Source organism: Bubalus kerabau, chromosome 6 (assembly GCF_029407905.1).
Source record: "Bubalus kerabau isolate K-KA32 ecotype Philippines breed swamp buffalo chromosome 6, PCC_UOA_SB_1v2, whole genome shotgun sequence".
In the NCBI taxonomy this organism is placed as follows: domain Eukaryota; kingdom Metazoa; phylum Chordata; class Mammalia; order Artiodactyla; family Bovidae; genus Bubalus; species Bubalus kerabau.
The window spans coordinates 95,567,568-95,580,776 of record NC_073629.1 but is presented as its reverse complement, the minus strand read 5'-3'; the positions used below and the strand labels follow the sequence as shown (position 1 = coordinate 95,580,776).

Here is a 13,209-nt window from a genome sequence, read left to right as displayed (position 1 = left end):
CAATTATCCTTCAATTAAAAAATAAATTTAAAATAAAAAAAGTCATATTGGAGATCAGGATGGGACCAAATGGTTCAAGGCCTTAATGTCATGCCAAATTTCTGAGCCACAAGTCTATGAATGCTCGCTGATCACATTTTTCAGGGCAGCAGTGTGGAGAATGTATTGATGGTGCCGAGGCAAGGGCTTCATTAAGAAGTTGTCACAACAGTTCAGAGGGGACCAGGAACATGGCAATAAGAGAAAAGAGGAGAATACCTGAAAATTTCCTTCCAAATGATCCAATAATTTTATTTGTCCAAGCCACAGAATTAAGCAATGATTCTTGGGGATGTGTGAAAGATTCTGATAGCAAACATGGCATTACAGATACACCTATTCAGGTGGGAGCCATTAACAAGAAGAAAGGTAAGTCTTGAAAAAGAGGGAAAATAGCAAAATGGTTACCTTTAATGTGTGATATGAGTGTATTCAAATAAAATATGTGATTTTACAGAACAGGGACTTCAAAGTTACAGCACTTAGGACATGCCATTTTTACACAATTCTACTTCCAAGAATCCTTTCTGATCCTCACCCAATGCTCTAATTACTCCCTCCTGTGCCCTCTAGAAACCTGTCCTGGGGGTGGCAGAAGACCTCACTGTTTACATATCTTCCTAGCTGGATTCTGGGCTCCATCAAGAATAAGCCAGATTTCCTTAGTGCCTTGGAGAAGGAAATGGCAACCCACTCCAGTACTCTTGCCTAGAAAATTCCATGGACGGAGGCGCCTGGTGCAGGCTACTGTCCATGGGGTCGCAAAGAGTGGGACAGGACTGAGCAACTTCACTTTCACTTTCCTTAGTGCCTAATATAGAGTCTAGTGGAAAAAAAAAAATTAGTAAATGAAGAATGAAAAAAAGACAATCAAGACCCTCTTTTCCTCTCGTTGAATGAATATTAGAACATTCTCATCTTTCTTATTTCCTCCCTCTACATACATTGCCTCTTGAGCTCTTTGTTATTTCAGTTAAGAAGAAAGCCTACTCTGCCTCAGGCCATGTGCCAGGCCTTGTACAGAGAAGGGGCAGATTCAGCTTGATCTGGCTGTGACAGAGACTCACAGGGACTCAGGAACTGAGTGCTCAGGGACTGTGAGCACAGAGGAGGTAACTAACCCAGACAGGAGGGTTAGAGGACAGGCTTCCCAGTAGAATCAAAGTTGAGTCCAGGAAGGACAAGTGGGGATATAGTTTGATGGAAAGTATAAGGTCAGGAGTGGGGAGAAGTGAGTTTATGTCAGAGAAACATTATGGGTAAAGGCCTCAGCCAGAGGGAATAGTTTTCTAGATAACTGAAAACTATTTAGACATGCTAGAGTTTAGAATATGTGAGGGAACAAGGCCACAAATGAGACTGGGGAGGTAGCCAGATTAGTAAATCATTTAAGAATTAATACTTCAGTCATAACAGTATTGGGAAGTTTTTAATGAATGTTTTAAAAGGCTTAAATTCCTCCTACAGGAATGACATGATCAGATTTACATTTTAAAAAGATAACTGTACAAATAGTAAATTGAATGGGGGTAATGGCGAACACAGGGGAAATAGCTCCAAGTATTACAGCAGAAAAAAAGACGGTAGCTTGTACTATGGTGGTGAGAATAGAAATAAATAGAATAATCGGTAGAATTCTTCTTCTGACCGTGATGTAGGAGGATTGGAAAGTGACTGGGGAGGTAGTGAGTTTGGACTTTATTCCGAAGGGATATACCCTTTAATATTTTAATCATGGGAGTGATCCATTCAGATATGGGTTTAAAAATAGATTACTTGGCAGAAGGTGGCGAGAAGACTGTCAAAACAACGCACAGGTAAGAGCTGAGACAAGCGAAGAGGGAGCAGTTCGCGTGGGGAGAAACCGAAGACCCGAAAGAGGTATCAGAATCGCGTCCCAGGCTGTCAGGGAAGCAGAAACTGACGCAGCCCCAGAAACAGCTGCTGGGGACGGGGGAGGGGCGGGGGGGGGTGGCAAAGGAGCCGGGAGCACAGCCGGAGCTACCCACGCCTCCCAGCGCTGGGGGCGGGACCAGGGCACGCACGGCGGCGTGACGCAGGGCCGCAGCTGGCCTCGTTCTGGCCGCCGCCGCCGCTGCGAAGCGGAGTAGGATGAGGCCCGCGGCTGCGGCTCCGGCGTCGGCGGGGCCAGCAGCAGCAGCTGAGGCAGCAGCTGAGGGAGCCGCGACGGCTGCGCCCCCCCCTCCTGACCTGGATTAGGCCCAGCAGCTCCGTGGCCGCCGCCGCCCCGCGGGGGGGCGGGGTGGGGAAGTGCTTCGTCTCCCCGCCCCCCCCCCCCTCCACTGCCGCCGCCTCAGAGGAGGCAACCGCCGCGACCCCGGGAAACCCGCGGCCCAGCCTTAAGCCCTCAGCCCCAGGGACTGGCATGAGCTGCCCTTCGGCGGCGCCGGGGGCCGGGGGAGCCGCTGCAGCCTGAACCCCGGCCTGCCGCCCGACCCCACCTCGCTGACCGAGGCTGACCGCGGAGCGTGCGAACGACCCCGCCACTGCTTTCTTCCTCCCCCAGATCACACACCCCAGCCCCAGAAGATGGGGAACTGCCTCAAGTCCCCCACTTCGGATGACATCTCCCTGCTTCACGAGTCTCAGTCTGACCGGGCCAGCTTTGGCGAGGGGACGGAGCCGGATCAGGAGCCGCCGCCGCCATATCAGGTAGGGGAGGGTGTGTGTTGGGGAAGGGGGGTGCGAGGAGTAGAGGCGGCTCTGGCGGAGATTTTTGGGGCTTCGGGGCTGTCTGTCACTGTCCCTGGCCTCGGCAACACCTGGCCTGAGAGGCACTGACCCTCTTAGGGCTGGGTTTAAGTGTGATTGCTCCCATCGTCAGTATAGGGGGAATCCTTCACCTCCCTTCGAGCAGTGTGGGGATGGTACTTCTGTCCTTGAGTTCTGGGATTCGAGTGTGTGATTATATCCCCTTGACCAGTGACTGGTGGCTCGATTGTGGAGTTCGGAAGTGATGTTTTCTTGCCTTTATATGTGAATTGTGAGGTTCGAAGATGATTTCCTCGTCACCGGCTGGATTATGGGTTCTGGATAAGTGGTTAACCTCCTCCCACTACCCCACCCCACGCCCCCGCCACACATACATCCCATTTATACTTTGAAGTGTGATCCTCCTCTCCTCCCTCTCGTCTGTCTGTATTCGTTGAATTTAGTAGGCGTTCATTTCTTCCTGTGCTTGGGAGATTTTCAAGTAGTGATTTTGGTTCCAGCAACATGGAGTTGCTTCTTTACATATATATGTATACATATATGTGTGTGTGTGTGTGTGTGTTTATATTAATTGTAGGACACAGCTTAGCGACTGAACAGCAACAACTATCTTAATTCTGAACCCCTCCTCTTTTTGCTCCACCCCTGTGACACACCTTTTAAACGCGCTGATTTAAGAGAACTTGATTATCTTGAACTTTGGAAACCTTTAAACCTTATTTGAGAAATACCTTGTGTTACTCATGGTTCTCCCTATGTGTCAGACTTGTTTTCTAAATAGCTTCACTGCTTTTTGTACAGCAATCAGCAGCTCCAAATGTCTTTACACTATTTGTAAAGAGCTGAAGACCTCTTTAGAAAACTCAAAATAGATATGTAGATGTTATAATCCATAATATATGTATAAACCTTTCCTCTACTTTTTCAAGATGTTGATTAAAAACTTTACCAGAAGTACTTGGCTAGTTAAGTGGCTTAATTTTTTTTCCTGATTGGGGTTTAATTTTCTAACTGGGCAGTCTCCTTTGTTGTTTCATGTGGTGACATCATTATCTAGTATTATTCTTTTCTCATTCCTATGTAAATCAGTGTCTCACCACACCAGAAAAACCTGATCACAAATGCTGGTTTTCTGAATAAAACCCATCAGGGGCCTTTCATATATGCTGGTCAAGTCCAGTCTTTTCATGTGGCTTACAGAAAACTCCATGATTTATCCCTCACATTCATGTTCCAGGCCTGTCAAACACAACAGCTTATTCACACCTCTCTGCCTTAGCTCCTGTTGCTCTCTCTGCAGCCCTTCCCCCAAGGTCAGCAGGTGAGGGTGTAATCCTCTTTGAGGACTCAGCTGAGCTGTATCTGAAGTTACTAAATTCCCCTCCCTTTCTTCCTGAATCAATCACTCCCTCCCTTCTTTGTGTCTCCCATGAAGGAAGTGTCCGCACTTTCAAAGGCAACGCATATAACACTTATATGTCATCCTTGTTAAGTTAGATGTGTGTCTCATTCTTGAGGCATTTCCCCCCTTCTCCAGTATAAGCTGAATGCAGGTAGGAACTCTGTTTCCTGTTCGTTGTATCCACAACATCTGGCTTCATAGTAGCTGCTGAGTAACTGGAATAAGGGAAAACTCTAAGCCCTTGAGAACAGGGACTACCCCCAGTGCTTAGTGCAGTTTCTGGCATATAAACACTTAAATGTTGAGTGAATTAATGAATTTAAATGGAGTATTGTTATGTAAGTTTACACACCCATTTCTTCCAAAGAATTGTCACAGGAGAAGTCTCTTTAAAAATCCAAGCCAAATCTAAGTGCTTTCCTGAGTCTTTGAAGCAAGTAAATTGTTTCACTCTTTCTTTCCTTCAAATTTCACTCTTGATTTCCTTCATAAATGTTATAGGACAATGTGCTTATTTCCATTTCATGAAAAAAATTTTTTAGAGGTATGAGTTTTTATTTCAAAATCTCCTATATTCCTTAGTCCTCTTCTAAGCAAGTAAAATACCTTCAACTTTATTGTACTCTTTGTCTTAAATACATGTATATCTTATACATTGTTAAGAATAACTTATTTAGAATTTATGGAGATTGTATTCAATATTTACCTTTTCCAGGAGGATAAGATAATAAAGAGAGGTTTTTTTTGGTATCATGTAGGAACCTCTTTTTGAAACATGTTATTTGTGACAATGGGAGTTTTTCATGGTTGCCTTTTCCTGAAATGAACAACCCAGATATTGATAGGCAACTTTGGTATCAATTTGAAGAAAGTAATTTCTTAAAGATAGAAGTATAAAAAGAGAAACTTTTGTAGAAATTTGTCTTACTTGAAGGAACTGAAATGTTTTAGGAATGTAAAATGTGTTAGGAATGTAAAATTCACATAGTCTGAGAAACACCAATCCAAGATAAATAATTTATACTTTTAATGAACAGAAGTAGCTTATTTTTTCTTCAAAAATAGTATATAATTGACAGCTGTAGAAATACTGGCTTATTTCTTTAAAGAATAGTTTCAGCTACAAAAGGATATTTTAAAAATTCAGAGAATAACTGATTGTAAAGGAACACATTTGGTATTCTGCAGTTAGTAGTTAAAAGATGTGTGTATATGTATATGCCAAGAGCTCTATAATAAACTTCAATAAGATCCAGTTATTTCCTATTAGCAGGATCTGAGATTTGTTTTATCTATTTATGCTTGAAAGTAAGCATAAATAAACTGTGGTCAAGTTTATGGAAAATACATCTTTCTCTCCTGGGTTTCTTTGTAGCCTACTCACTGGTCTCCCTGCGTTCACCCTTGCTCTCCCTTTAATCTGTATTTAATCTATCATCCAGATTGTTTCTGGTAAAACAGATCATGACACTCAACCAAACTTTCTGTGAATCCTCATTTCATTCAAAGTAAAATCCAGATTCCTTAGTGTCCCATAAACCCTACATGATCTGTACTCTCTGCCCGCATACACAGCTCTCTTTATACCTACTACTACTCGACCCGTGCTGGCTTCTCTTTAACCTCTCTGGCCTCTTTGTTCTAGGATACACCAGAACCTTTGCCCTGGTTGATTTCTGTGCCTTGAGTACTTTTCCCCCAGGTATCATCATGGCTGACTCTCTTCCCTTCAAGTTTTTACTCAAGTTGTGACACCTTCTTAAAACCCTGTCTGACCACCCATTTAAAATTGCACTTACCTTAGCACTCTGCTAAGCTTACCCTGTTCTGTTATTTTCCCATAGCATTTATCACTTTCTAACACTATTTATTATTATCTGTTTCTCCCGCTGCTGGTAAACTCCATGAAGAAAAGGGAGTTTTTAAAAAAATTGTGGTTTCCCAAGTGCCTAGAATAGTGCCGGGACATAATAGGCACTGTTACTGGTTGAAGACTGGATTTCCTTTAAATGAATTAATGTATTTATTTTGAGGCAAGTGCAGTTGAATGTCTTATAAAAATTATGTATACTCCTAGTGCATTTTTCCTTTATTGTGGGTCATTTTTAAGAAACCAATCCTAAAAATATAGTCCCAATAATACTAAATATAGTAATTGGTTTAAAATAATCATTGATAAAATAGTGTAATTTTTTTCAACCCTTTGTAATCTTAACAAAATGTTTGTTTTATGAGAAAGAACGTGAATCCTTGTCCTTAAAGAACTGTGAGATAAGAGGTTAGAGCTTTTCTTGAATTAGAAGATAAAAAACAAGAAATTTGACATCCCTTCTCTTTAAGGAAGGAATTTTTTAAAAGAATACAAAAGAAATCTACTCATCAAGGACAGTCTTAGAAGGGTTGTTAGAGAGAAGATAAGTCATGAAAGGCTGAGGAAAGGGCCAGGTAAGATAGCCCAGCCTTGGAAGGTGTAAGTGAACTAATTGAAAAACCACTAGTCACTCTAAGACCCCCATTCCTCATAGGTTAATTCACTCTGTTAAAAAGTTAATATTCAGTGACTGCAAAAAAGCTCCTTACAGTATTTTTATCTGAATAAGTATATATTTGCACAAAGTGCTATCTCTCAGTTTTGCATCAGTTTATGTTCAGTAGTTTGAGATTTACTGATCTCTACTTCTGCCCTGCACTTTGTGATTAATACATTTGAGATTTTGAAATCAGAAGAAAAATTATAATACAGCACTGAGCGTATCTGGTTTTGGAGTCAGATGGATCTGAGTACATATCCTGGTTGTTACTTACATGTAGAATATCAAGAGGGTTTATCAGATTATGTTATGTCTTGAGGAACTTCTTTCACAAATGACGAAACATAACATTTTGGATTTTTCAAACTGACTGAAAGTTCTTTTTTTAAGGCATGGTTTCTCCTTTACTCTCTCTCATTTAAAAATCGAGACTAAGAAAATACTTATTTTTAAGCTTTCGAACCTGTAATAAATAATACCTTGTTTTTTTGATATCTTTATGAAGTTACATTCAGGTAATTGAGGTTTTGAGGGGTTATTTTTTTGTATTATTATTATTTTTTTTAATGTACTAGTGTTTTGTTTACCATTTTGCTGAAAATTACCTCAATGTATCTCACATATCTTACTCTTAATAAATTGTTTAACATATCTTACTCTTATTAATCAAATTGTTTGTGAGATTTTATCCCTCCCCTCTTAAAGTTCTACCTTTTCATTGAGGTGCAAATCAACTCCAACCTCTTTAATAAAGCTTCCACTTTTATTTTTCCCCTCTCTTGATTTCTTCCAGTACAGTACTTTTTCTGTGTAATATTTATCTGGAAATCATATATTACCTTATTAATTAGTTCTTGATGCTTTAATATTTATTATTTTTCCAGATCACAATCTTCTTAAAAGTGAGAATAGTGTGTTCAGATTTTAAAAGTTTCTCAGTAGAGTGGAATGGTACCTTATACATTACAGACCTAGAACTCTGCCTTCTCCCTCCTATACCATCACCACTGCAATTGAGGTCTTCATGACCTCTCACAATTTACTGTTTAATGTCTGCTCTTCTCCCCATTCATTTCATCCCTTGTTGTTCAGTAGATTCTGTCCAAATCAGATTCCCTTGCCTCTTAATCCTTAATGATTCTTCATGACTCATCACTGAAGACCTGTCTTAGCATTCAGAGTTATAATCTGACTTCTTTTATACTTTCCCAGCTTTTTTAGTCTCATATGAAATTACAGGTGGCACAGTGGCAAAGAAACTGCTTGCCAGTGCAGGAGATGCAAGAGATGAGGGTTCAGTCCCTGGGTCCGGAAGATCACCTGGAGAAGGAAATGACAACCCACTACAGTTTTTGTTTTTGTTTTTTTTGAAAGGAAAGAAAGTTTGCTTTATTTCAGATGCTGGTATCTGGAGAGGTAGGGTGGCAGACATAAGCCAACTGCCCCCCACCTCCCCCCACAGACACACACACATACACACTCTCTAGTCTCTTGCTGGAAAATTCTATGGACAGAGGAGCCTGGTGGGCTACAGTCCATGGAGTCTTCAAAGAGTCGGACAGAACTGAGCGACTGAACACACACAGGCGCACATAAAATCTGTACTCTAGTCAGACTGACATTGCTATATAATCTTTCCGGTTGGTCAAAAATTTCGTTCAGGTTTTTGAATGATGTTACAGAGAAATGTGAATGAACTTTTTGGCCAACCCAGTATATATCTATGCCTTCTGGTTCCCAGCCTGTGCCTTTGCCTCATCGCCCAGAATACCCCTCTTAATCATTTTCAGTGTAAATTTTAGTTTGCAGTGTCCAGCTCAAATATTAGGAGTCTTTTTCTGATCTTCCCCAACATGAATAGATAGCTTCTCAATCTGAACTCACTTAGCACTTGTTTACCTTTCTTAGGACACTTTACTGTTCCTATTTGATTTTAATTCTTTATAACAATGTTACATCTCCCCTTCCAGAATCCAAGTCTGATGATTCATCTTTGCAAGAACTATTTTCACATAGCAGACACTCAAATACTTGCATAAATGTGAAAATCAGTTACTGTGTTTTTCTGTGTATATGAAGTGTTATGGTTGTTGACTTTTGTATACATTGTTCCCAGAATCCTGTGCTTTCGTGTTTGGCTTTTATACTTTAGAGGGTTCTTCTATTTTTCTCTCCCATGTTAACTATTTTATCTGACTATATTCAGTTTTGTCCCATCACTTCTAATATATAAAGTGCATAAGCTTTAGGAAAGTTAATCTCTTTACATTTTTTTTCATTTGAGTTTGATCTGTGTTCAGCTTGCCTCATCTTTCTTTTTTTTAAATAAGCAATTTATTTGTAACCATTGTTGCTGGAATTTTGTCTGCATGATCTCCCACTCTGGATGTCCTTTAATTAAGGCTGATTCTTTGCTATTAAGAATGTATGAGCACCTTTAAGATTAAGACAGTTTGTGTTAGAGTTTAATTCTAGGACTAATTATAGGATAACTTGAGAAGATAGGGGTAATGAGTACTTGGTACAGAAGATCTGAGAACTTGACTTTTCTTAAAATATTTTTTAGTTAGTACTTTCTGGTATATATTTTTGTAAAATTTTGATCTTTAAAAAATCTTAATACTTAAGATAGATTAGATTTTTTTTTTTAATGATCTTAATTTTATTTGGTTCCTTCTACATAGTATAAGTGTCACAGACTGGCTACTCTAGGTTCTCCCTGACTTTTTTCTTCAACTTACACCACTACTTTTTGTCTTCACTATCTCAGCCAACTTCAAAACTTGTAGAAATGAGGAAGGGAGTGGAAAGAGGATGATATAAATAAATACAATTTAAATTAGATGTTATATTTCTTTGTCATCTTGCCCCAAGCCATTTCTGAATATAATTATCTTCTATGTATTACCTTTCTTCAAGCAAAGAGGGATGATATAAAGAGTTAGGGGTGCTGTGTTTCTGTCCTGTATCATAGATTATTTTAAAGACTGTAACAAATTCCCAGAGGTTGATTACTTGTCAGTAACTTTTAATATTGAATTTAACACATACTTATGATATTGTTAACCTGCTCAATAGTCAGGATTTTTGCACTTGTGATATAAATGAAATTAAGAGTGAGATGGTAAAAATACCAAAGACTCAGAGTGGAAATATAAATGCAAGATGTGAAGAAAAGCAAGCATATAGATAGGCAAAGTGTATGTGCTTTTAATGGCAAAAGAGATTGCTACATGCAATTGAAAAGTAAAGTGATAAGGGAGAACTAAATATATTTTCTGCTCTTGGGGAATCTGGCTGACCTTTTGGTTTTGATATTCAATTTGACTTTGTGGTATGTTGCTTTTGAAGTCTTTGAAGAGTTCCTTTTTGTAACCAATTAAAAATATTTTGAGTTCATTTTAATGTGAATGCACATATACCTATCTTTTAATTAAATAGCAAACCTGGAGTGTGCTCCCAGGGGCAGTTGAGCAATTATCTTGGTACTTAATCCAGAGAGCATACAATAAGGTAAATAAGGGATCTGAAAGCATGGGAATGAAGAAAGCAATCCTCCAGATATATTAGTTCCTAAATTTATTAAAACTTTTTGAATTCTTATAAAGCTAACTGACTTTAAGAAGAATGAGACTTTTATAATTGTCCCAGTTAAAATTGCACATAATTTTGTATAACGATTTAATTATTATATTTGTGGAAAAAAGCAGTTTACCATAAACTGAGTAGCAAGGCTTTATGGTTAAAAACCAAAACACTTGATACCTCATTTCTTCTACCAGTCAGTAGGTGTGTGTTGGGCACCAAGACAAAAGGAAAAAATGAGTTTTTTACCCCTAAAGAGCTACTACTTTAAGGAGACAAGATTAATGTATGTACACGAAGCATTTATTCAGTGTGAAACAGTATAATCAAGTATTAAATTGTTTGAGACTTTTTAAGTTGGAGGATCGATTTATAATATAGGGCAGTGAATCACAAAACAACTCTTTAGCTTCTGAAGATATCAAATGATGAACATCAGTATAAAAAATGAATAAAAGAGAGGAACTTCCCTGATTAAACTATGAGTTGGGGAGCTTGGAGCCAGAAGAATAATCAGTAGGTGGTGAGCATGAATTTAGAGGGAGTTGTATAGTCTTATACAATTAAAGTATAACGTGTGTGTAAAACCTTTTTATTGTTTATATATAATACAATAAAGACTATATCTTTAATAGTGTAAATAACAATCCCTTAGCTACATAACCTAGTGAACTGGCATTGCAGGTAGATTCCTCACCGTCTGAGCCACCAGGGAAGCCCTTACATATTATAACCACCATCAGAATATAGCCAATATCCAACCCCCCAGAAGGCTCCCTCATATCCCTCCAGCATACAATGCCCCTTCTCCAAAGGTAGCCACTGTTCTGACCTCTTAACACTTTATATTGTTTTTACCCAATTTTGAACTTAAATAATTTGTTCAGCATTGTTTGTGAAATTCAGTTATGTTGTTTCATATTCGTGGGAGCAGCTCATTATTTTTTGTTGCTGTACAGGATTCAGTTGAATAAATATACTTTTTTAATGTAGATAATTTTTTTAAAAATCTTCATTGAATTTGTTACAATATTGTTTCTGTTTTTTTATATTTTGGTTTTTTGGCCCCAAGGCATGTGGTTATAGCTCCCTGACTGGACATTGAACCCATTGGAAAGTAAAGTCTTAACCATTGGACCACCAGAAAGTGAAAGTCGCTCAGTTGTGTCCGATTCTTTGGGACCCCATGGACTTTACAGTCCATGGAATTCTCCAGGCCAGAATACTGGAGTGGGTATCCTTTCCCTTCTCCAGGGGATCTTCCCAACCCAGGGATCGAACCCAGATCTCCTGCATTGCAGGCAGATTTTTTACCAGCTGAGCCACCAGGGAAATCCCTAAATATACTTTTAAAATCCATGTTACTATTTGATGTATATTTGGGTTGTGTTAGTTTTTGGCTGTATGAATGTGCTATGAACATTTTAAAAATATATACATAAATACCTATATGTATATATTCAGCAGTAGAAATGTTGGGTATTGGAACAGATATGAATTTAGTTTTTCCCACAATATTGTATTACAGAAATTTCAAAAATAAAGAGAAGTTGACAAAATTGTTTGGACACCCATATTCCTACCAGTTAGTCTGTAGTTAACATTTTGCTGAATTTGTTTTAACATACATCCAACCCCTTTATCAATCCATCCTATTTTGGGATGCATTTTAAAATAAGTTGCCAAAGTGGTTTCACCAGTTGACACTCCTGTCAGCTGTGTATGAGAGTTCTATTTGCTCTATATCCTTACCAGCACTTGGTATTGTCAGTCAAGCTTTTCTTTTGGAGTTAATAAGTCTGTAGAAGTGTTTCATTGTAGTTTTTAATTTGTATTTCCCCAATGAGAAGTGCAGGCTTCCGTGGTGGCTCAGTGGTAAAGAATTCACCTGCCAATGAATGTCTTCCCTGGGTCAGGAAGATCCCCTGGAGAAGGAAATGGCATCCCACTCCAGTATTCTTGCCTGGGAAATCCCAGGGACAGAGGAGCCTGGAGAGCTAGAGTCCGTGGGGTTGCAAAGAGTCAAACATGACTTAGCACCTAAACAACATGAGAAGTGCATACCAATATGCATATTAACATGTGGTCTTTTGTTGCTGGCCTCTTACTTACTGTTTTCAAGAGTCATCTGTATGAATCCTGTGGTATATATCAGGACTTCATTCCTTTTTATTGTGAAGTATTTCATTGCATGGATCAACCACATTTTGTTTAGCCATTCATCATTGATGAATGTTTGCACTTCCATTTTTTGGCTCTGATGAATGCTTTTATAAACGTTTGAATTAAAGTTTTTATACAGATATGTCTTTATATCTCTTGGTTTATACACTTCCTAGTAGAATTGCTGTGTCATATAATTCCATGTTTAACCTTTTGAGGGACTGCCAGACTTTTCCTGAACACCTGTAGTATGGTTTTACATTCCCACCAGCAGTGCACAAGGGTTCCTATTTCTGCACATCAGCACCAAAACTTGTTATCTGCTTTTTGATTTGTTTTTAAATGGCCACTCTAATGACTATGAAGTGATATCTCATTGTGGTTTTGCTTGCATTTCTGTAAAAGCTAATGTTGAGCATCTTTTTGTATGCTTCTAGGCCATTTGTATATCTTTGGGGAAATGTCTATTCAGATCCTTTATCCATTTTTAATCAGATTGTCTTTTTGTTATTGAGTTGTCAAGAGTTCTTTATATATTCTGATCCCTTGTCAGATATGAGATTGCAAGTTTTATCCTATTTTGTGGATTATCTTTTCACTTTTTTAAAAATTAATGTTTATTGGAGTATAGTTGATTTGCAATGTTGTGTTCATTTCTGCTGTACAGCAAAGTGAATCAGTCATACATGTACATACATTCACTCCTTTTTAGATATTTTTCCCATAGAGGTTGTTACAGAGTATTGAGTAGAGTTC

The 13,209-nt window shown here is 38.8% G+C and overlaps 1 protein-coding gene across 2 annotated transcripts in view; it reads left to right on the top strand.

The window, feature by feature from the left end:
* The first annotated feature begins 1,647 nt into the window (after positions 1–1,647).
* RNF11 (ring finger protein 11) overlaps positions 1,648–13,209 on the top strand; it is a 45,230-nt gene continuing 33,668 nt past the window's right edge. Inside the window, exons 1-2 of one of the 2 annotated variants that reach the window (XM_055585941.1) lie at positions 1,648–1,920; positions 2,567–2,712. In XM_055585941.1, the coding sequence (XP_055441916.1) occupies positions 2,590–2,712 (123 nt within the window). In that variant the 5' untranslated portion in view covers positions 1,648–1,920; positions 2,567–2,589. Of the gene's footprint in view, positions 1,921–2,540; positions 2,713–13,209 lie in introns of those variants that run through there. The other variant, XM_055585943.1, reaches the window with a different exon arrangement.